Source organism: Physcomitrium patens, chromosome 10, assembly GCF_059467195.1.
Source record: "Physcomitrium patens ecotype Gransden chromosome 10, ASM5946719v1, whole genome shotgun sequence".
Classification (NCBI taxonomy): Eukaryota; Viridiplantae; Streptophyta; class Bryopsida; order Funariales; family Funariaceae; genus Physcomitrium; species Physcomitrium patens.
This window is the reverse complement of record NC_143419.1, coordinates 2,106,749-2,130,359: the sequence shown is the minus strand read 5'-3', so window position 1 is coordinate 2,130,359 and position 23,611 is coordinate 2,106,749. Positions and strand designations below refer to the sequence as shown.

The 23,611-nt window shown below is 36.2% G+C and overlaps 4 protein-coding genes and 1 non-coding gene across 17 annotated transcripts; 1 reads left to right on the top strand and 4 right to left on the bottom strand.

The window, feature by feature from the left end:
* Positions 1-194: 194 nt before the first annotated feature.
* On the top strand, positions 195-3,537 carry LOC112287863 (putative alkaline/neutral invertase F). 3 transcript variants are annotated; one of them, XM_073536822.2, is made up of 7 exons: positions 195-396; positions 619-771; positions 1,146-1,307; positions 1,481-1,750; positions 1,931-2,489; positions 2,691-2,988; positions 3,155-3,537. In XM_073536822.2, the coding sequence occupies exons 2-7, from the start codon at positions 634-636 to the stop codon at positions 3,279-3,281; spliced, it is 1,554 nt and encodes a 517-aa protein (XP_073392923.1). In that variant the 5' UTR covers positions 195-396; positions 619-633; the 3' UTR covers positions 3,282-3,537. The 3 variants fall into 3 exon arrangements, with proteins under 3 accessions (XP_073392923.1, XP_024387187.1, XP_024387188.1); XM_024531419.2 differs by lacking the exon at positions 195-396 and having other exon boundaries at positions 404-771; XM_024531420.2 differs by lacking the exon at positions 195-396 and having other exon boundaries at positions 634-771; positions 1,174-1,307.
* A 1,712-nt stretch (positions 3,538-5,249) lies between these two features.
* On the bottom strand, positions 5,250-9,193 carry LOC112287864 (uncharacterized). 2 transcript variants are annotated; one of them, XM_024531421.2, is made up of 8 exons: positions 8,726-9,193; positions 8,165-8,416; positions 7,543-7,648; positions 7,177-7,359; positions 6,724-6,880; positions 6,240-6,583; positions 5,924-6,016; positions 5,250-5,728 (listed from the first exon to the last, which is right to left on the bottom strand). In XM_024531421.2, exons 1-8 carry the CDS (start codon positions 8,843-8,845, stop codon positions 5,688-5,690), a joined length of 1,296 nt encoding a protein of 431 aa, XP_024387189.1. In that variant the 5' UTR covers positions 8,846-9,193; the 3' UTR covers positions 5,250-5,687. The 2 variants fall into 2 exon arrangements, with proteins under 2 accessions (XP_024387189.1, XP_024387190.1); XM_024531422.3 differs by having other exon boundaries at positions 8,737-9,178.
* A 6,912-nt stretch (positions 9,194-16,105) lies between these two features.
* On the bottom strand, positions 16,106-16,186 carry LOC112288105 (small nucleolar RNA snoR8a). The gene has a single exon (XR_002971471.1). It is a non-coding gene; the product is annotated as a small nucleolar RNA snoR8a (small nucleolar RNA).
* Positions 16,187-18,366: 2,180 nt separating this feature from the next.
* Positions 18,367-22,198, bottom strand: LOC112287207 (uncharacterized). 10 transcript variants are annotated; one of them, XM_090253386.1, is made up of 3 exons: positions 20,770-22,198; positions 19,846-19,918; positions 18,367-19,710 (listed from the first exon to the last, which is right to left on the bottom strand). In XM_090253386.1, the coding sequence occupies exon 3, from the start codon at positions 19,598-19,600 to the stop codon at positions 18,761-18,763; it is 840 nt and encodes a 279-aa protein (XP_090109512.1). In that variant the 5' UTR covers positions 19,601-19,710; positions 19,846-19,918; positions 20,770-22,198; the 3' UTR covers positions 18,367-18,760. The 10 variants fall into 10 exon arrangements, with proteins under 10 accessions (XP_090109512.1, XP_090109508.1, XP_090109510.1 ...); XM_090253382.1 differs by having other exon boundaries at positions 18,367-19,918; positions 20,770-21,130; positions 21,391-22,198; XM_090253384.1 differs by having other exon boundaries at positions 18,367-19,918; positions 20,770-21,130; positions 21,551-22,198.
* A 143-nt stretch (positions 22,199-22,341) lies between these two features.
* Positions 22,342-23,405, bottom strand: LOC112287208 (uncharacterized). The gene is made up of 2 exons (XM_024529984.3): positions 23,068-23,405; positions 22,342-22,563 (listed from the first exon to the last, which is right to left on the bottom strand). Exons 1-2 carry the CDS (start codon positions 23,341-23,343, stop codon positions 22,357-22,359), a joined length of 483 nt encoding a protein of 160 aa, XP_024385752.1. The 5' UTR covers positions 23,344-23,405; the 3' UTR covers positions 22,342-22,356.
* Between the last annotated feature and the right edge of the window lie 206 nt (positions 23,406-23,611).

The window sequence follows — 23,611 nt, the reverse complement described above, 5'->3', positions numbered from 1 at the left end:
TCAGGGTGTATATAAATTTGTGAATTTTATAAATATTAAATATGAAAATGTAATTTAATTTGAATATAGTTGCACTTAAAAAAAATTGTAGCTATAAAGATTCAATTATAATTCAAAATTAAACGCTTCACAGCAACATTTAAAGGAGCATTTACACCGTGAAGAATTTATTTAATCTATTTTTTCAAAAACCTTTCATCTTCTTTCTTTTGTAAAATTTTCAACCATAATTTTTTTTTTCTGAATTTTCATTTTTAGAAAACCGATTCAATTCCAAGGTGGAACAAAAAAATATGATTCAATGAACTCACAATTCATTCATCCACACTCCCAATGGGCATGTCTATGAAAAGCTTTTTGTTTTTCTTTTCCTTTTAAACCATTGAGTATTCAAAGGTCACTGCTACCACCACTTATCACTTATCATTCATAAAACTTCATAAACTTTGACTGCAAAAAACAAGGATTATTTTCCTAAACAACCTCGACTTCCCAATGAAGTTGAAATATACTAGAATTTTAGGCTCTCAAGGTGTCAAAGTTTTTTTAGGGTTTTAAAACTTTCTTACTTTTCTTTCTTTCTTTTCTTAGGGTTTTTAATTATTTTGAATGTGCTAGATTCAAAAAAGAATCATGTCAAAGGGGGGTTCATTGAAGAAAGAAGCATGGGAGGTATTAAGAAAGTCAATCATGTATCATCATGGAATGCCCATTGGAACCATTGCCGCTACCACCATAGACCCATTGGAAGATATGGTTAATTATAATCAGGTTAATCAATTTTACATCACTAATAATAATAATACACTTTAATTTTTTTTTAAAAAAAATCAAGGTTTAAATAATGAATATATGTTGCATTGAACATTACCAGCAAGAACAAGATATAAGTTCTTATTGGGATTAATTAATTAATCACACCATAAGTATTCATATATTTTTTTTCTTTACTGCTGATCTAATTAATGTGCAATATTTTGGAATCTGTTTTTGTATATGAAACCTGTTGCACTGCCTAACAATTGAGTTCTAGATTTGTTGTTTTTTTTTTGTTCATTTTATTGTCTTAGATCACCCCATGAACTCAATCAAAAAACCATGGTTTGCAATATCATGGATCTACATTGACATTCAATGTTATGTAGGTATTCATGCGGGATTTTTTTTCATCAGGAATTGCCTTCCTTATTGCGGGTGAACCAGAAATAGTGAAAAATTTCTTATTGATGGCCGTACAACTTCAAGGAGATGAAAAACAAGTTGATTGTTTCACTTTGGGAGAAGGTGTCATGCCTGCTAGTTTTAAAGTATGTTATCTCTCTCTCTCATATATATATATATATATATATATAGATTTATTTATTGATAACTCTTCATTAGTAAACTATTATCTTGTACAATCACACTGATGGTTCTGTTAATATCAGGTAAATGAATAATATATATATATATATATATATTAATGATTATTATATTGTAGGTTACAGTAGATCAAAATTCAAATCAAGAATCTGTGGAAGCTGATTTTGGCGATGCAGCAATTGCAAGAGTGGCTCCCGTGGATTCTGGGTTTTGGTGGATTGTTCTTCTCCGTGCGTACACGCACTCCACGGGAGATCATTCTGTGGCAAATAGCCCACAATGCCAATTGGGCATCATCCGATGTTTAAATCTTTGCCTACATGATGGTTTTGACACATTTCCTACACTTCTTTGTGCGGATGGATGCTCAATGATTGATCGACGCATGGTACATTCATCCTCAACTTACAAAAAAAAACTAAAAAACAAACTAATATATATATATATATATATATATCTCAAAACACTAATCAATTTATACACTTATATGTATGTATGTAAGTATATACATTTTATTGTTTAAAAGTAAGGAAAGAAATAAACAATCGTCATATAAACATACTTGTAGGGCATATATGGATACCCACTTGATATCCAATCACTATTTTATATGGCACTTCGGTGTGGAAAAGAGCTTTTGAGACAAGATAGAGACATGGGAGCATTTGTGGAACGTATCGACAAACGCTTGCATGCTCTTACATTCCACATGCGGCAATATTTTTGGCTTGACCACAACCAACTCAACAACATCTATCGCTACAAAACGGAAGAGTACTCTTACACAGCTGTGAACAAGTTCAATATCATGCCGGATTCACTTCCCAATTGGGTGTTTGAATTCATGCCCAACAAAGGTGGATACATGGTGGGAAATGTTTCCCCGGCTTTCATGGATTTTAGATGGTTCACAATTGGCAATTTTTTAGCCATAACCTCTTCTTTGGCCACCAATCAACAAGCAAACGCTATCATGGATTTGGTGGAAGAACGATGGGACGAACTTATTGGAGAAATGCCAATGAAGTGTATGTATCCGGCTTTAGAAGGTGAAGAGTGGCGTATTGTCACCGGATGTGATCCTAAAAACACAAGATGGAGTTATCACAATAGTGGCTCTTGGCCAGGTGATATTTGCTAGTTACATAAGTTAAATTGTATTCATGTCTTTGTATGGTAAAAATGCTCAAAATAACTCAAAATTATAATGCTTCAATTACAAAGGTTTATCACATTTTTTTTAATCTATTTGTTTAAAAGTTGTATACAATATTTGATGTTCTTTTTGGTGTGTGTGTATGTGTATACATAAATGTATGTATTTGCAGTTTTTTTGTGGTTTTTAACGGCGGCAGCTATTAAAGTTGGAAGGCCCAATATTGCTCATAGAGCCCTTGAAATCGCTGAGAAGCGATTGTTGAAAGATGAATGGCCAGAATACTATGATGGAAAATTAGGGCGTACAATTGGTAAACAAGCTCGTAAGCTACAAACATGGACCATTTCCGGGTATTTGGTGGCCAAATTGTTGTTAGAAGATCCTTCTCAAGCTGAAATGTTGTTTATGGATGAAGACATGCGGTGTCGAATTAATCCTCTTGCAAGATCATCTTCCTCTGAAGGAGGGTAAAATATCAAACTTTATTCTCCATCATATATATATATATATATATATATACATATTCATTTAAATAAATAAATAAATAAATATATATATATATATACATATTCATTTAAATATATATATATATATATATGTACAAATTTAAATCAACATGCTTGAAAATTGCAGAAATTGTGGAAGTGAGTGTCGACCAACAATGCATCCGAGTCAACGACGTTCCATTCATTCATCTTCTTGTCCATTGTCAAATCTTCATCCACATCAAGAGGAAGGTGGTTGTTGTAGAGATTTTTAGGGTAATAGGAATTTTTTTGAGTTTATTAGTGGGAAGGGATTTTGTTTGGAAAGTCAAGGATAATAATTCAACACTCATGTTGGATTTTTTGCATCTTTGAGTTAAGAACTATTCAACTACAAGCACATTTAAATGATAAATTCTTTTGTGTTTCCTCCATCTTGATGAATAATGTGCTTCAAAACTATAAATTCTTATCCTAAAATGAACCCAATACAAAAAAAAAAATAAAAAATAAAAAATAAAAGATCTAAGGAATTACATACTGCTATCTCATAAAAGTTAAAAGTATGTATATTATTAGATTAATAATCATATCAAAATTTAAAATTATATCTTTATATATATATATATATATATATATATATATATATATTATCTCATATTATCCATTAATGAATATTTTGTAAATCTAATGACTTGAAGATAGGAAATTTTAACAAGAAGATCTTGATTTTCAAAAATATATTGTTATCTTTTTTTACAAAATGATTAGATTATTTTATTGTAGGGAGTCTTTTGTGAAACTTCAAGTAAAGTACTTTAAAATAAAATAAACTAATATGATTTACAAATACTTCAAAATCTTTTCAATGTCCTAGCTTTACTTTATTACATTTTAATTTAAATTAATAAAATAATGATGATGGTTGTTGATTTTATCATTATAAATGATTTTTTTAATTTTTTAAATAAAATAAGAAATTTGATGACTATGCAACTTTAATTCTAAGAAATATAATTTAACAACAAACAGTTTGAAAAAAACTAAAATAATAAATCATATGGATGTATATTTTCAATTTCAGTATTCTCATATTAAAATTTGATAATGTGATTATTTATTGTAAAAATAGTACACACATACACATATACATCCTGAAAGTATCACTGTTTGTATTTCTCAATGTCATTTAAAACTTCCTGCTAATGGTAAATTTCATGCTTAAGTCTATTTTTCTTTACAGGTTATATTTTAGTTATTAACCACATATAATAAACTTCTATATAAACTTTATCGATGAGAAAAGAAATCCTTGATTCGATTTTAATCATTTATCCCAATTTAGGTTGAATTGCACAAAAGAATTGGAACCAAATCCTTTACACTTGCATTCATGGTTAGGAATCATTAGAAGAAAAAGTTTGAGATGATTAAGTCAAAGCAAAGGAACTTAGCACATTGCGGCTTAATAATTCTTGGAACTATTATGTTGAAACAACAAAATAGCTAAAAAAGGTGCCAATCAGAGGACGTTCAGATATTTTGTTCATCTATTCATATCAAAAAAAAAAAAAAAAAAAAAAAAAAAAAACTTTTGTCACCAGTGGGTAAATTCAAACTGTATAAAAACACATATATATATATCTATATATATATATATATATATATATATATGTTATTTATGTATTTATAATATATCCATTTCGACTATTTTAGTATCCATTGATGTGTTGATTTATTCTATATATATCAAAAAATTAAAATTAAAAAATTTGTTATGGTAATTGAAGCAATGAAACAACCTTTTCATTGTACTGTTAGGGAACTCCCTGAGCCATCACAGCATAGAATTTCAATAGGCAGAGGTTGGGTGAACTATGACGTTGGACCAAGCTTTCTGAAGCGGGTGTGAGGTCTCCTGCATGTAGAGATTGAGGAGAATGAGCTTGTAACCAGCATCTTACAAGTGTATTAATAAAACTTGGTTAAATAATCGACATCATATAACTAGACAGAAACCCAAGCCTGTACCATCTATTTCGACATTTCTTACCAAAAACTAATCAGCTACCAGAAGCAGTCATGAGCTCTCGACCCATAGCTCTCTGTATTGTAGAAATATCAAGCGTTGTGCTCGATCTACTGACAGAAAAAAATCAGAGCACGATGATTAATGTATCGAGTAATGTTGAGAAGGGCAGCCACTGAAAACAACTGAGACTCAGAAGCTCATAAAACGAATGTGTGGAAACTGTAACCTGATTCAGACATTTATATGTACACAAACGATGTGGAAATGTTCAGTATACACCTCGGACCTGTTGCTCCTCCAGATTTCTCTTGGGAGTGTCTCCCTAACCAACAAACTGAACATTCCTTGTACTTGGATCTGGTTGGCGCCAAGCAAAAACAACTACAATTACCTCAAGCAGTTAACTTCTCTAATGGTGACTCCGCACCTACAACAAAGACACATGGTGAACTACCAAAAGTAACATTGCCTCATTGGTCAGGGCAGGATTGTACATTGTAAGTGCCAAGCCGCGGAGGGCGCTGACACTGTTCAAATTAAGGATTGGAACAACTTTTTCATTTCTATCGGTAATAATTGAGTCCACCCATGCATAAACACCTTCGCCATCCACCAGAAAACGAATCCTTGTCATTCTAAATTACCTCTCTTACATGGGTTCTGTCTTCAAATCACAAAACTCGATGTCGTCTGTTGTGCAGAGAGAAAGTGCAAAATCTGCGTTAGCACACACTTCCCCAAGACATCCAAGATTGCTGAAGAATTAACTAAATACAGAGCTCATCACCTTTTCTCTTTGTGCGGCACGGTGCATTGTAGATAGAGATGAAACTCACAAAAAAAAGCGTTGATACATAGTTAAATAAGAGGAAAAGAGATACTCACCGAGAACATCCTTATCGGGTGACCGCAAGAATGCATCAGGTGTCATGAATGGCGATCCAGAATAGCTTCCCAGAGGACCCAAATCTAAATCACCTGGAAAATAAACCCAATCAAAGATGTCCTCGTTGAAAAACGGTCACTATGAGCAAGAGATTGCCACGCAACTCCAAACGACTGCTGAAAAGTTCAAAGCAACTAATAGCCCCCCCCGTTGGACATGCAGTGGTTACAACTTTCTGCCTCGGAGACCTCTGGATGGACTTGCTATCCAACTTCAACTCACTCCTAGGCCAAGTAGAAATCGAAGGTTACTGACCTGTACTATTGGTGAGCTCTGCTGTCAAATCCGAGAGACTGAAGTTTCGGGGGAGCTGCCCAAGCGACCCGAGCGATTCTCTGTGGCTGCTGACATCTGTCTCATGAGAACCCATAGCCATACCTCCCATACCATTCTGGTTGGTTGCATCAGTGGATGCAAAAGTACCGTCCATGCCCATGGATGTTGGTAAGCCCATCCCCATGCCCGACATGTCTGTTGGACCCATGTTCGCAAACGGAAACGAGCCTCCAGGCATGCCTCCTGGAGTAGATCCCATGGAGCCAAGTGAAATGTCACTCCCGCCAGACGAAGCAGTACCCAGCGACATATCTCCTAAGCCACTGATACCACCAACCCCCAAGAGCACATAAGGTTAACAGGGAAAAAATTCTCAAAATAAAATATAGGTAATCATCGAGGTCACGGAAAGTGTCATGCAATAAAGGATTCGATGATAATGTAAACCACCTCATGAACTTACTTTGTCCCATCATTTTCATGAGAGTGATAGCTGTCGGGCACAGCAGAACTTCCGTTCATAAGTGGAGAGTTTGGAGGAGGCATAACAGCCATGGGTTGCATATGTGAATGGACAGGTGGTGGGGTTTGCATTGGATATCCCATTGGAGTGTGATGCACTGCAATTCATCAAAGCAAATGAGGTTATCATATTAAGTGATCAATTCTATACATACACGACCTCACCATATTAGCACCATCAGGGATAGAATCTGCAAGCACCAGTCCACACAACAGCACCGCCCTTATCTATTCCGACATAAGGACAACAAACTTTTCCTAGAAACTTCCAAGGAACACATCAAAAAGCTTAGATACCATAAAAATTCATACGATATGAGCCGTTTGAAGCCTAAAGTGACATAGGGGCAGGTGTTGACCCTGCATATCTTAAATAAGGACTTCGGAAGCATACTTGGAGCAGGATGCATGCCATTCTGCAAAGGAAGCGGAGTTTTGGGAATAAGACGCATCTTGTGCATTAGCTGAACTTGCTGCTCCAGTAGGTGGTTGAACAGCACAATTTGCTTCTTGAGCTTCAGTCTGGTATAATAAGCTTTGAAAAACTCTGGATTCTGTTCCTCCAACTTCTGCCAAACTGCATCATTGATTCCGAAAAAGGGATATTATCAACTCGGAATTAACCTATGAAATGTTTGCAGAGGTGGAGAAGGGGATGGGTTATGAGTATTAGGAACTTAAGGAATGATGACTGTGAATGCAGACCTGATGCAGGGACAAAAACGCAAGAGGACAAGTGTGAAAGAAAAGAAACACTCACCAAGACTAGTGAAGCCAGGTTCAATCTTAGCTTGATATTGCAACGTGGTTATCACCTCGCTTTGGTTCATGTAAAGTTGGAGGCACCGTTCTATCAGATTTTGAACCTGCCTCGAAGAAAACAGCCGTTCTCAAATGAGCGCTAAAAGGCCTTGCAGTACGATTCCGTGTTGTGCCATAAGCCGAAGAAATCATTTCATTGTTAGTGTTTAACCGAACAGCAAGACTAGCTAGGAAATGGTGACTTGCAAATGAACAACCGTTATAATGAATTCTATGTGAAATCCATGCTGAACGTATTATAACATCATTTAACGTGTTTAAGGCATATTCCTTAGATGCGATGTGCATGTTGAGATATTAAATCACGAATAAAGAGAAGCCACACTCAATCATGCTTGAAAGACGATTGATACACTCGATCACCTACACACAGGTACATCTACGACCACCTGAAAGAGCTATTGTGCTCTGTTACAAGAGAACTTGCATCATCCCCTCACTTCATTGGTTCAAACAGGTGATACAGCCAAATTATGCCCCATTATTGCAAAACAGAACTCGGGTAAGTATCACCAGCAATTAAATTGCAAGTCTTCTTAAGGAGAGGATAATTGTCCAACCAGCTGAATGTCTTCACAAGATATCTTCCGTCCCTCATTGGCAGGAGCTGGTCCAGAATTGGGATTGTTGCTCGGAGAAACTGACTTGGTGGTCGCTTGTTGCGGTGGCGGTTGCTGGTGCTGCTTTTGCTGATTTTGTTGCTGTTGCTGCTGCTGCTGCTGTTGGTTGTGTACCTGTGGTTTCTGGTCCAAAACTTGCTGTTGCAAGGGAGGTGCGGAAGAACCCGTGGATTGCCCTTGGGAAGTAGCGATCTACATACCATAAAACATTCGAATCAAAAGCAACCCAACCGAAATAGTATTACCCTCAACATACAGCAGAATCAACGCGAACATAATGCAAATAACACCCAATACTTGCTCAGTAAAGCCTGCATCCCACCAATCCGAATCCTCTACGTCTCCTCCACGACGCTGCTCACGAAACGACTCTCCAAACCCCAACATCCAAACCCTAAAAACCAAGGAATAGAATCCCACTGCAAACTCCCACAGATCTCTCTCGCTCGCTCTCACGCGCGCGCCCGCTCTCGCTCAATCTCGCTCACTGCCCTCATTCACCTTAACGTTACCGTGCGGCCCCACGACCTCGGGCTTGTTGTCCTCCTCCTGCTGGCTGCTAACGTTGCCGTACTGGCCCTGGGGTGGCACGCTGCTAGCATCGTCCGTCACCCCAGCCATGGCGTGAGCCAAGCGCGCGGGTTCACACCGAGGGTGCGCCCATATCCATCACGGCAAGAGTGAGGTGAGCGCTGAGGAGGCGAACAAGATAGAATCCGTCACTCAGACAGGCTCTCAATCTCTCAATCTCTATCTCACCCTCTATCTCTGTCTCTCTCCCTATCTCGCTAGCTTTTGTTTCTCTCTGTGTATGTGTGTGTGTGCGTGTCATCAGGAACACCTTGTGCTGAGCAACAAGAAGCAATAAACGAGCACCCGTGCGTGCACAAATGCAGGGAAAAAGTCTCGGAAAGCACGAAAAGAATACTCCTGCAACATTCGGCGCCCCACGGAGAGCAGCAGCACGCAGCGACAGGGGAAGGCAGGCAAGGGAGGAAGGGGAAGAAGAGGGCCCTTCTCCGAGACCCGCCATCCCCCAGCCAATCCCATTCCCGTGCATGCGCCCCCACGCCCGTGTCCTCCTCCCTGCCTGCCTACTCCCGTGCTCTTCTCGCGGGCCCCACCGTTCATTTGCTTTGTCCGACGTGGTTGCCTCCGTGGCGAGTTGGAAGCGACACGATAGTGCCGACGTGGCGGAGACATCCACACGGCGCCTCCTTTCCCTTTCTTTTATCATGGTTCAATGTGAATATAAATAGGGTCCTGCTAATGTTACCACAGTTTTTGTTAATGTCATCTTAATTCCACATGAAAATTTTAATCAAATGTATGCATATATATATATATATATATATACATATTCCTACTTCCACAACAATCATTTTATCATGGTCAATACACATATTGAAAATATTAATAACTTTTTTATTAGAATAGAAATAGAAATAGAAATAAAAACTAAAGAAATATGTTATGTGGGTGACAAGTTTGGTGGCAATAGAAAAATCTATAGTAACATTAAAAATTCCTTATAAATATATTACACACCTATATAAATTTTCTTTATTTTAAAATTTATTTGTGTACTAATTTTTTATTTTATTATTATCATTGTAGACTAGCATTGAGGCCCTTACTTTGGATAGTAAACAATTATAAAGATTTCATTATAAATAATATTTTTAGTTATAAGAAATGTCAATATTCAAATATTTCACTATAAACAATATTTTAAATATATTTGAAGAATTTAATGTTGTTGAAAAGTAGTGTGATGCTATTTTTGGATTTAATGCTTAACAATGCAACATATATTTTTTTTAAAGTAAGTGATCAATGGTTTTGCAAATAGTAATTCCTTCAAAAATATAGATTGTATTTTTTTCTATATTCTAGTGAACAACATCTTTTCCTTTGCTAATGCAAAATAAATACTTTACAAAGGATCTATTTCTTCTCCTTTTGGTCCATTAATTTGGTGCAATCTTATATTAGTCATAAGTAAAAAAAACTTCAAACTTGCATTAATAATTTGTATTCTTATTTGAAGAAAAAGAACTCCCAAAATATGTCAGAAGCTCCTACCTAATATAAAAAACTTTTCATTGAATGGTTGATTAATACTATTAATAATGTATTTATATTCAAAAAAAAATTCATCTCAATAGGATCATATGACATATGGCTTACAAAAAATTGATTACTTTATGCAAGTATTAATTAATTGGGAATCTCTTCATTTAAATGACATAGACCTAGAAACTCAATCAAATATTTTTCATTTTGTAAGAGATAAGATTGAATGTCCAACATAGCTTTGACAATGGCTATAGAATGATTGGTAACAATAACACCTTGTCGAAGGCATAAATCACAAATAAAATCTTTAATCATAAGAACAACATTTTCTTTCCACAAATTTTCAATACTTGAAGGATCTCCAAAAAGTAAATTCAACAAACAATAATCCCATTGAGGTTGGCATTTGTTTATTAGTAATATCATTCATTTCACAAAACCACTTTGTATCATCTTGCAAATGTCCATAGATGTTGGTTGCATCTTAAAATGAAGGGTGTAGCATATGATTAAATGTTTGGAAATATTCAAAAGAAAGAGGACCTTAAATGTAGAGTGAGAGCAAGCACAAGCAATATTGTTCTCTTTGAGACAAATTACAATCATACATTTGCTCAATAATTTCTTTTTTCTAGTACAGATATATATTTTTTTTGCTAGTGTTTATTCCCTTCTATTATAGTACTTGAGAACTTAATTATATAAAAGGTTTTTGGTTCTATTATGAAAAGAAATTGTTAACATTGTTAGTATTTATTCAACTAGCATATTATTTAGATTTTTATTAAGTTCATAATACACAATATGTGGATTTGGAAGGTGGACTCTCCATGATTGAATATTGTGGCTTGTTTATTTAATGCTTAAAATTAAATATTTTTTAACATGCTTGTAGTGATGAAACATTGCAAGCATCCACATATTGTTATTTTTTTTCAAGGTGTCTATATTATTCTCTTCTTGCAAAGGAGTTGATAATAAAATAATTGTGGAGTCATGCTTCTTACAAACATATTAATAAAGGTATTTTATAGCAATTATTATAAAGCACACTTTAGTATTAATATGATAGTTATAAATTTGGCAAAAAACCAGATTATAGACAAATATCCATTGATTGTCTAGAACTTTGCTTCCTTCAACTATAATTTTGCCATTGTTTCTCCTACAATATGAAGAGCAATCATTGTCATCTTTATGTCTCTTCTTAAAATTCTTTTGGATATTGCTTTTAAGAAATACCATCTAATATGCATAGTGCAACTAATTTGAGATGCCTATAGGACCAATGAACCATGTAATTTGTGACAATAGCATAAAACTAGGATTAGGTCTCAAAATTTGGAATTTTAGTTGAAACCCTAGTATTGTAGTCAAACAAATTTGACAATTTTTCATCAAGATGAAGGACAATCAAGAAATGAGCATGTCTTAGAAAATATTTCTAGAATTCAATAACATGGATATGTACAATATTTTTTTCAAGAATCCTATCTTCCATCAAAAATTCTTTTAATATTGTCAATTGTTGTTTAAATTTCTTAGTGTCCAAATTAAGTCGATTTAATGTTGTTTGCCATTTGAATAATTCTTATGCAAGTTTTGGCCAACTTAGGTTGCAGATAAAAGTAATATAAAGATGTGGCTTGCCATTGATTTGAATTATATTCATTGCATCTAAGTAGCATTTATGCATATACCTAACATTTTTTTATAAAAGAAGAAGGTAAAAAAATATGCCTTCTTACATTTGTTAAATTACCATTGATTTATAGGTGGTGAGCCATACCTTTGTACAAATCAGCACAAATTGTATGTTGGTTCAATTAGAGCCAACAAAGATGTATTTGATCATTTTTTTTAATATTGATAAATAATGTATTGCTTAAAATTTCTTCTACAATGGTAAATAAAGCTATCTGGAAGCTTACAAAAATATAAGCAGTATAAAGCATAATCTATTGGATTCATCTAAGTTCTTTTCTTAGGTCAATTGAAATCATATTATTTATGTTCTACATCATTTTTATTATTTTTGGGCTCCATTATTTCCATTCTTTTATAGGATATATTAAAATTCCAACTATATTTTCTATAGAGAAATATAATACAATACATAAAAGAAATCAAATACACCAAGTACATCATTAATCCTTATTAGAGGGCCTTTAACAATATAAAAAATGATATCTCTTCCTACAAAAGCACATGTACACATAAATTTTCACACAAAAGAATTAATGCAAAAAAAAAAAAAAAAAAAAAAAAAAAAATGTTGAATATTGTATAAAAAAATTTAATCTGAATAGAAAAAAATGTTTCAATTACAATTGAATTGAGCTTCGAAAGCAATGCCATGAAAATACATTTGACTAAAGTAAAGAAGTTTACTTTTAGTAAGCACCAAAATTTCTATGCAATAATAAATTGCGCCTTAATCAAAAACATGTATGAACATCTTCATACATGTTAGCTAGTCTTTGATCATATTTTGATCTTTATAATACAAAGATAAAATTCTATTGTAAGAACAAATATTCTTAATATTTGGTTAAGCATTATTGAATAATCTTTTAAAATACAATAGTATGGGTGATAATAAGGCCATGTTATAAACATACATATTTACACAAGAAATTAATTAGATTAAAAGATTTATATAGAAGTAAATGGAAGTAAGAAAATTTAATAATATCTTGTAGAGAAGCTCTCCTAGAAACTTCATAGACACAAAATTGACTTTATATTTGTCTAGAGGTGATTAATAGATTGAAAATTTGGCCAACAACTTAGCCATACATTATACATATTGGCTATGTGGTGCACATATAAAAAACTTGTCTTGTAAGTCAGACATGTGTTAAAGCTCTTATAGAATATTTCCATTTAGCTCTAAGTTAGTATATATAGGAGTAAGAGTGTGGCCTTCCTCATTCTTGTCAAATCTTTAATTGTTTCTATTCTAGTTTCAAGAATCTCTAATTTTCTATTCTTTGGCAATAGCCATTCCAGTTTCTTCTTGAATATACATATTAATTTATTTCTTTTTTGTCATCTCTCTCAGATATAGATCTAGCTTATGTATTTACATTCTTTGAATTCTTATCCTTTATTGGCCAATTTCACTTTGTCTTTTAACAATACAAAATAGTCTTTTTAGATAGTTACTTCTTCGCTTTGTTTTTGGAGCACAATTTCTCCATTTCAAAAAAGGCGAAATGTATGTTTTCAATATTGGAAAGTCATTAACAAATTGCACAAAAATATTATCAACAATGTTTCTATCTTGCAGAGCATAAAATGTTGTGGACTCCTCCATTTATCACATAAGCAGGTATTTGCTGAAGTCTTTGATGACCTTTATGGTCATATAACTACTCAAGCTTTTTACGAGGTTTGCCTAGTTTACAATTATATAGACATTTGTTCTCTTATTCTTCATTGTTTTAGTAAAATCAGTGTACTATGACATATCAACAATTTTTTTTTTTCCCTCTTCAAGCATGTCTAGTTCTTGTGGTGTCTAATAGCACATGTCGTAAGAAATATATTCAATTGTTGGTGGATGAACCGTTGCTTAGTACATGAACAAAGAAGAATGGAGGTAGAGCCTCAACACCAAACTCCTTGTTTATTTGTCCCTGCAATTCCTTGTCATTGTCTTCCAAAATTGAAGCCATCCACAAAAATTGTGGAAACAAAAATGTTGGTCTAATAGATATGATTAGGACATGAAGCTCACAATGTTATCAATTCTGCAAAGATTGAACATAACTAATTTAGAAGAAGAAAAAGAAAAAGAAGTACAAAGAGGAGAATGTGGATGTTGCCAACAATATTGTTCAAATAGCATAGATGTCGACAAACATCATCAATTGGGTAAGAAACATATAGACATTAGCTTTAATAAAATAAGATTTTTGTAAGTCTATCTTGGAGGATAATTTATTAATTTTCAATTATAATTGTATGAATTTTGAGATTTGATTTTTCTTAATAATATTGGAGTAGTATTTTTTTTCTTTTCCTTTTTCAAAAGGACTTTAAGATATGTTTTTGTGATATTTTAAAGTGTATTTGTCATGGCAGAACATATCAAAGATACACATTTATGGTTCTTTTTTTGTTTGTTTGTTTTTTTTTTTACTATTTTTTATAAAGTTTTAAAGAAATTATTTGATTTTTAAATTTAGAATAATTACATAATCCAATTATGAATATTTTATGATTTTTTTTCAAAATATTGCTAAAACATCTAAAAGTATTTTTTTCTATTTTTCATTTTTTAAATTGTCTTCTAATATCATGTAGCTCAAAAAGTTTGTGAATAAACAAAATAACATGTTTTTAAAACAAGTTTTAAACAATAGATTATAAAAGTTAAATTTAACCCTTTAAAAATAAATTTAGTGTATAATAAACTCTTGTATACTCGTCAAAAGAAATAAAATATATATTATTAATTTGCAACATGGATTAATAAGGTTGTATCAAAACATAAGTCAGTAAAAGTGTTAGCACTAGAAACAGAGTTTGGTGACAACAAAAAGAGACGAATTTCAATAAAAATAACAAATTGTGAATAAGTGAACAAGTTATGTAAATACATGAAGTACAATAAACTATAAAAATTGAAATGTAGAGGGACCCTTTAAGTCAATTAAGTTGATGACTATTTGATAGAAAGACCCAGACCTAAAATCTGATCTTAGATGGTTTCACTGAAAATATGATACTATTTGATAGTTGCTTGTATCATTTGTAACGTATGTCAAGTTCTACAATTCACGTTACAGATCCATACATATCAATAACAATTTCATCATGGGTCCAGTCAGCTTAGATAAGCTCTGACGCACAAATTCATATTCCCGGCATCATTTGGACTTTTCGGAGTCTTGTTTTACCACCATACAATGGGTGCATTCAATAGTATGTTAACTAATGTAGTAGGCTATTTCTGTGGACTATTTTGCATTAAAGTCAGCGAAGAACTTTGAAAACCGTCTCTATGACACAAGTTTCCTCGGAGACTTGGCATAAGATTTCTTAGCCACATATTTATCATTCTTAGTGTTCATTTTGAAATCCAGGTTTTCGGATGTAGAATGGAAGATGCTAGCCACCACAACAGTGGTACCTTAGTGAGTTCTCCGACAAACATCGATTAAACCTTCTTTTGTTAGAGGTTAGCTCACTGTATATGGGTGCCACAACTGGAGGGAGAAATTTTAGAAGAATGCATTTGTAGTTGTAACCACAAACGTATCCACCCATGTAGGGAATACAATTTCGGTATTTTTGTTAGAAACTATAACCTCCTTCAGATTGCAGGTCGGTCTCAGCTGTAAGTTATAGATTTAATAGGAATATTCACTCGGTATACGTGACTCATGTCATGAGAATCAAGAGCCTCACAAATCAAGTGTTCACTGTCCGGGTACCAGAACACCTTGCTCACACAGGAGACGTGCGGCAGGCTGCCTGATGTGCTACCCGATCATAAGTGTAAAATCAAATGCAAAAGGCACCGAATTCAACAAAGGAGCTGTCATAACCTTGCGAATCAGAAATAAGCCACTGTGGAGTATTTCTTCTACAATGGTAATGCAGCTGCACTTCCCCTGCTTTAGGATGTATATGCACGAGCTTCTCCACACTCTTGAGGAACAGCCTCCTTTGGACAACTTTCTGGTCCAGAACACACTTCCTTCCTTAGTAGAGAATTCCTCGAAACGTTAACCGGATTATAATCTTCACGAAGGACTAGTAGTAAAAGAAAGTACAGGCATATTCAGACTTTGTGCTCATATTCTATGGGTAGAGATAGTCTGTCATGCTTTTGGCATTCAGTACGAGGAATTGTTACAATCATAGCACATGATACAACCGACGACCAGGGACATAAAAACCCTTCAGAAGAGTGGGAGGACGGGAAAATGCATCCAGAAGCTTGCCCCATTTCGCAGCTGCACTTCCCCAGCCACTGCTCATCTTACCGGCACGCTCATCATATATTTCAAGACCTAAACGACGGCCAAGGAGAGGGGATCAGCTAAGAATGGATTATGCCTCAATTCTTTCCGATCAGCGACGCATGCGCGCCTCACACATCTAATTGAAGTCCTCATCTCCGCACTGCCCCAGAACCGACGCACAAATAACAGGAAGTCATCAACAGAACAGAAGAGACACAAGCTCCGACGTAAAGTGATAACAAGCTTATAAATCCAAAAGCCTTCAGTAGATAGAAACGAAACTGGGACGTAATGCTAGAGTTCAGAAACTATACTAAGGTGCAGTAGCACGGGAAATACCACAACACACAATTAATTGGATCGATGGAAGAGTGGTTCTATATAGAGCGACAAACACAAACACGCACCCTCGAAACCCTAAAAACGCCGACGGCAACGAACGAGAAAACGAAAACGGAACGAATGTTGAGCTCAGTCCAGAATTCGTTGTCGACGTCCATTCGGTGATATTTCCAGGAAAGTTATATAAACAATCATAATTGATATCATAGGTTGATAAATGTGTTAAGATGTGAAGATAAAAAAAATAAATTAAAATTAAATTAAAATTTTAAAATTTTAAATTTTAAATCTTATGAATGACAATATAATTTGAGCTAGCTTTAAATAATTAAACCAAACCAGCTTTATCTTATTTGTTTTAAATATGCAGTTGGACTTAGTTTAAAATGTAATCTTTGAGTGTAAGTAATATTGTGTTAGATTCTTCATAGCACAAAAGTAATTTTGGGTTGTTTAGGCTTGTTAATTGTCACGTTTTTCAAATGTGCTTTTGAGTTTCCCATATATTGTTAGCTTATTTAACATTTAACAAGCCTAAACAACCCAAAATAATATAACAGCTTCAATTTTTTTAACAATAAATTAGAAAAAAAACCATTGTGAAACTTTTGATTTACATCCAAGTACCTTTCTTCAAAAACATTTTATGTTAAAGTAACACATCTAAAAAAAATAAAAATCTCTTAAAGGAAATATGCATTTTAACTATGTGCATTTTTATATTAGATTTTTTAACTAATGAAGATATTTAGTATCGATTATAAAAAACTAAAATATTAATGATGTAATTGTATTACAGATTTATTGTGTTAACAAAATGTTTTAAAATTATTTATGTATTAAATGATTAAAGATGATACTTTGATATTATTAATACGTTTTTTGAGCAAATTCCACTAAATGTTGAGATTTTTAAAAGACCTTTTTTTTAATTTTTTAATTTTTGATGTATGTTCACACTTTTATGACTTATATATATATTCAAAATAATGATGTTTGTTTCTGTGCATCCATCTAGAGTACAATCTATCCATCCACCAGTTCATCCACCATTTGTTTAAACCATTTGTGGAATGGATTTGAACTAGAAATCATTTAAACAACAAATATAATCAACAACTCCATTTCAAATGCATTCCATAAATTTCATGTGTTGAATTAACCAAGTATATGTAATCAACAAGAAAAACTTACTAGGAAAATTTAATTTCATTTCCATTTCTTTAACATATAATGTGTGTAATGTTCTGGATTTTGTAACCAAGTTCAAATAGTTCGATCCTGCATTGAATTTCATGAACAAAACTTATAATTTTCTCAAAATTTAAGATATATTTTAAATTTAATTTCTTTAAAAACATTTTTTCTTTTAATGTGTCTCTCCAGAATAAAAGTTTGATTGAAAATTCACATATTTGCATATTGTCCGTGTTCAAGTTCCCAATCCAGTAATTGAGACAAAAGAAACAAAATAAACAAAATAAAGAAATCTAATAATTATCACAATAAAAATTCAAAAACTCAATGTTTTTTGATATTTTGAAAACTCGACCATCCTACGCAAATAATCATTTTTATTATTTTTACACCACATGTATGCGCAGGATTATTAGGATTTGAGACTCCCATTGAATAGTAGTGAGCTCCCAGTTCTTATTTGCAGCTTCAGTGAGCTGCTGCAGAGCCAGTTTCTGGAGAAGGTAAAGGCTGATCTCAGTTCAAGCACTGAATACTAGGCTGACATGGACAAAGTATGTAAGAATTTCTATTATGAGACGATAAAAACATTTCAGTATAATGTGCACTTTTTGTACAAAGATCGAAGAAGAACAAAGAACGTCACCGCATCTGTAGTCTTCTATTAGTCTTCAATTAACCCTCGCATCACGCATTCTTTAAAAGGTACTTCAAGATGTGCTGCGAATGCAGCGAGTTCGAGCTTCTTGACATGAACAGAATACAAATCACAAAAATATGAATGTAGAGCTGAAATCCACCTCGATCGTCAGCGCGGAACTTCGACTCGACTTCAAACAGAATTCGCCGACGTTCAGATCACAGTATGATGCCACAGATTATACAGTGAGTGGGATAATATAGTGGGGATTTGTGGGAGGGCGCAAGAGTGCAGTGCTGCTCAAACTAAGCAGTAGATTGCAATTGAAGCGACAGCCGAGAGAAGAAGCGCATTATCCTTGGACTTGTCAAGTATCGTTGCTCCACCCCCGCTAGTACCATAGGAAGATGGGGAAGAGGCACTCCCACCACCGCTCGGAGCAGACTGAGGGGATCCGGTCCCCGAATTGTGGCTCTGATGCCCATAACTGACATTCATGGTGTAGCCGCGCCCACTGGTCATGCAATCGGGGACTGTGCTAGTGTTAAGCTCATTGTAGGAGAGGTCTAAATACTTCAGTTCCTTCAGGTTGCATAGTTTGCTAGGAATTCCTCCCTTCAGGTTGTTTGACATGAGGTCGAGCGATTTCAAGTGGATGTTGCTGGCTAATCCGGAGGGAATGGAGCCCTGGAGGTCGCAATTGTTGACTGTCAACTCCACCAAGCTATCAGAAAAGGAGCTCCATTGAGATGGGATCTTGGAGCTGAACAAGATGTTCTTCAACCTCAGCGTCTGCAGGTCTTTGAGCTTCGACAGACTGTGGCCCGGCTTGCTCGAGTAGCTCTTGTTACTTGTCACAAAGTCTGACCCTGTCCCAGATGGCCCCTCCACATCCAACACCACCAACATCTCGTTTTGACATGTAAGCCCCTTCCATGCGCAGCAATCACTAACGGTTTCGTTCCAGGTAGAGAAAACTTTGCCGCTCGGGTCAATAAATTCTTTTCGAAATTCCAGTAAAGCTTTCAAAGACTCTGACGAGCATGTCGCCGCGCTGCAGCAGGTTGCAGCTGCCACTATGGCCGCGAGAATGGTCAGGATTCTTGTGCAGCCACTTCCTGCAAGTAGAGGTGGATTCATTTTGAAGCAGCAGAGGTAGGTCTTGGCAGATTGGACGCTTTAACGGGATTTTGAATGAGAATGCGGGCTTCGCTTGTTCAAGAGGATGACCTCACACTCTCAAATTGACACTGAAACATGGAACAAGGAATTTTCTGTCAAAAAAAGAACAATGTAGTAGAGTGAATGTTGAGAGCGGCAATTTGAAGAACATAAATCTAAAATATGAAGGTGAATAATGCCAGAATGTGCAGAAGCTTTCGAACCCGTTTTCTAGTTATATTGCTACTGTTCCATCACGAACAAGCACGCATCCAAGTTGTAATAGCAAACAGATCCCTGCCAACATTCAATGAAGCGCAAACACCAGTCACTTTTATACGTGCCTTTCCATATAGCCGCCAAAGAGAAACCTATTTCCTATGTCCTACACGCAGATTACTGTGACTTTTCCAACAGATCATTTCTGAGTATACAAGTCTTGTGCACATGAGTATTCCCAGTTACCACAATTCTGTACACCTCAAATTTTCTTTCAGCGCCTACAGTAGCTTTGGTCTAATTTCTAAAATTACCGAGGCCTAGGACAAAGCACTCTTCAACGTATTTCTCCGACACAGACAAGACAGCAGATAAAGTTTGGATAGTCTTCACAAGAGTCTGGAATCAATCACTGAACGCAACGGTGAAGTAAAAGTATGGCATTAATATTAAGGCGGCGTTTTCAGGCGCTACTTGAAGTTCTGTAGATCATGGTAACCCTTGACGTTCGACTGGAGAGAAGTGACAAAGGTAGGAAGTTGAAAGAAATGCGGGACTAGTATCTCCAACTTTTGTTCTCTTCGCCAACTGCCTTGCGACATGTACATTCCTGTACTCGTTACGACGCCGGAGCGTGTATTACTTCACGTACTTCATGGTCCCTCCTCGATCCGGTTCAACCTTTAGCAACTACCGGCAGCATCCATTGCAAGCAGATTTGATTCTGATTTTCTTACCTTATACCTGACAGAATTCGAACTGGCGGCTGGAAGATCAGGGGAGAGCATTCTAAGTCTCCTACAAAACTGTAACCCTTTCATAACCGGTCAAAGATTCTGAAGGAAGAAACACTTGCCAGGGGCATGATAGGGACCAAGGCTACCGGACACCACCAACCACTGTGGAGTTTTGTATCATGTTGAACATACCGTTGTACTCGCGCTCCTATGAGGTGGAACAGGGTAGCCATTCCAAACGTATGCATTACGAAGCCATCACAATAGCATCATGTGTCACGCTTCGCATTGATCATCATGTCTGCACGAGTCTGTTCATAGTACCAATGTACAGTGCCGCTCTAATTCGTTGTAGGCTCTCTGATGCTCTCATAAAACGCGTCAATTGCAACCGAAATCTAGCTGAGCTGCAAAAGCCAACTGGAATGAGTTAAAACTCTGCTCGAGCTCTAAGCCATTGTAAATTTTCATTGCCACTGTCTTTGCCATTGCGTGCTGTGTACAGTACGCTTCATAATCACGACCAGTACTACGTTGACGGAGAGCTCAACTCCTGCGCACCACAGAGGTCGCGATCACAATGTATTTCGGCTCAAACTTCGTGAACTCATTTCTTCAGGTTAGAAAATTGCGAAGCCACTGCTACGTCCTACTCAAGCAGAATATTGTGTTGTGGCGGCTGATACCTATCATCAGGCAGCAACATGCCTGCCTCCATTTCCAGAAATCTCAAAGATTGAGTCCTAAAATTTAATGAATAGAATACTACGATGCAGCTTGAAGCTGTTAACAACCAGATTCTTGAATGATTACCAAACACCATATGCGTTACAACTTTGTCTATGCAGTCCCTTGTTGTGTAAACACTTTGGCATCCTTCCACTCTCATGCTCGCACCAGCTCTCAGTTCTGAAAATCGATCAAGAACCAAGTGAAACATCGACAGGAAAGGTAATCGAGAAATTGCTCGCACCTGCATCAACGTGTTTACTAATAAGCATTACGGTAACGTAACTGAAAATATTATCAACTCCTCAACGAGTTCTTATACTTCTCCAGATTCAGAAACTCCTCACAATGATCGCTACCATGAAGAGGACACGGGCATTGTAGCTGAGGATAGAGCGATTGGAATCCTCGGACACGAGTGCAAAAAGTTAGTTAGAAGAGATAAGTATGGGCAGAGATGAAAGGGTAATGACGCTCCTGCTTATGGTCTACTCATGGGCATTTGTTCCGAACACTGTCGTTACGTTAGGGATTTTCATGGCGGTGTGGAAGAACACATGCTACTCTGAATATCAACGATTCAAATGTCATATTCGGCAGTGTCTCACTGTAGTTCGCACGAGATTTGCTCCGATGTGTTAAGGAAGATCATGCCAATTTCATGCATCAAAGTGGTGATGGTTTCTAATTGTGTAGAATCAGATATCCTACAACAGCTTACACATATATCAGCCCTGTCACTGGTTTTAAGGTTGACTCTTCATCTTCGATATGTGGTATTGGATGAGGTATTGAAGGGATCAGAATCCCTGGTGGTTCATCAACTCGGCCGCGGTGAGAAAAATCAAGAGGACCAATAAAGATGATGAAAGAGCCTTCACAGAATGTAGGTTTCCATGACCAAGTTGCGTTTCGAGTGTAGGAGCTAAACAGACAATGAACACCTAACATGAAAACTATAATAACACTTCTGTGGCAACGTCTGAACGAGATGACCAAAAGTTCACACACAACATTGACAACGGGGACAGTGACTAGTAAAATCGACTATTATTGCTTGCTTGTATTTCCATCTGGACTTGACACGCTAGCAAGTGCTAACAATATCAAACTTACGACGCATGGAGTGAAGATCAGAGTTAGGGCCACATTTATATCTGGACTAGTGATGGAGGGCACACATAGGCTGCCGTATTTCACCAAAATTGCACCAGCAACACATCCTGCGCTTAATTTCCCGAAGTACTGCAGCTCGCCCTGAGCAAGCAAACCATTCAAGAGACCCGTCAACAGCCAAGGTCTAAATCTATATTCGCTCAAAAAATCAACTGCTAGAAAGCAAATTATGACACAGAAATAATCAAAACCCAACGGTCGAAGTTCCATTCCCCCAAGAATATGCACCATCGGAATTCATCGAGGAAGCTATCCGAGAGCTGGAATCCGTCAACTGTTAAAACCCTAAAAGAAAAAGCAACTTAAAACTGCGCAAATTTAACATTCATCTAAACCAAAATGACCTTAGAGGACATGCTGGCGCAACCATGATTGCCAAACCACAATGTTAGGGACTACGCAGGGGTAAGAGGCAAGACTTGGTTGCGCCTATTCTAGAACAGCGTTCAGCCACTCTGTCGTTACGCAGTGACGTCCACACCGAAGGCCAACAATCAAGTCTACACAGCAAGATAAACCTCCATCAACACGAACTCATTCCAGATTCTACTAAATTCAAGGTCTCACAGGTGTCAATTCCCTCACCGGAGGTGGAAACTGCGGCTCTTTACGATCGTCTCGCCGATCCTCGCCCACGGAAGCACGAGCGCAAAATACTCCCGATCTTGAGCGCACTCCACCTGCTCGCTTCTGAGTTCTCCCTAGTACATTACAAGCACTCGAAAACGTATCAAAACGAGGCGGATTTTTGGAGGAGAAGAGGGCTGTGGTTGGCGCACAAGCGCCGAATGAAGCAGAGTGGAGAAATGGCACCGTAGAGCGCCGAAGCAGGGACGCCATATCCGTCATTACAGCCACCATGGCTCAAGGCTACGACTACTACTACAACTAAGACTACGCACAAGCCTCTCACTCGCCGCAGCACAAGCTTCCTCAGAGTTCCTGAAAGCTTGTGGTTCTGTTATCCGGACGCCTCGTTCTCCTCCTTCTGTTCTCACGTCCCCAATGAGCTCCCTACGTTGTTCCCAAGTTCCCACATCCTGTACCGGTCCGGACGCTTCCACGTGTCAGCACTGGATAAGCCCCCGTGAATCAATACAGCTTCCTTAAGATTTTAATTAATTAAGAA

Coding starts and splice junctions, on each gene's coding strand:
- LOC112287207 (XM_090253386.1), bottom strand. CDS start 19,600: ATGAATCCACCTCTACTTGCAGGAAGTGGCTGCACAAGAATCCTGACC.
- LOC112287863 (XM_073536822.2), top strand. CDS start 634: ATGTCAAAGGGGGGTTCATTGAAGAAAGAAGCATGGGAGGTATTAAGA. Junction 1,308..1,480: donor TCATGCCTGCTAGTTTTAAA/GTATGTTATCTC, acceptor ATTATATTGTAG/GTTACAGTAGATCAAAATTC. Junction 2,989..3,154: donor TCATCTTCCTCTGAAGGAGG/GTAAAATATCAA, acceptor TGAAAATTGCAG/AAATTGTGGAAGTGAGTGTC.
- LOC112287864 (XM_024531421.2), bottom strand. CDS start 8,845: ATGGCTGGGGTGACGGACGATGCTAGCAGCGTGCCACCCCAGGGCCAG. Junction 8,417..8,725: donor GGCCGCACGGTAACGTTAAG/GTGAATGAGGGC, acceptor TATGGTATGTAG/ATCGCTACTTCCCAAGGGCA. Junction 6,584..6,723: donor CATGAAAATGATGGGACAAA/GTAAGTTCATGA, acceptor TGGTGGTATCAG/TGGCTTAGGAGATATGTCGC.
- LOC112287208 (XM_024529984.3), bottom strand. CDS start 23,343: ATGGTGGCTGTAATGACGGATATGGCGTCCCTGCTTCGGCGCTCTACG. Junction 22,564..23,067: donor AGCCGCAGTTTCCACCTCCG/GTGAGGGAATTG, acceptor TTGCTTGCTCAG/GGCGAGCTGCAGTACTTCGG.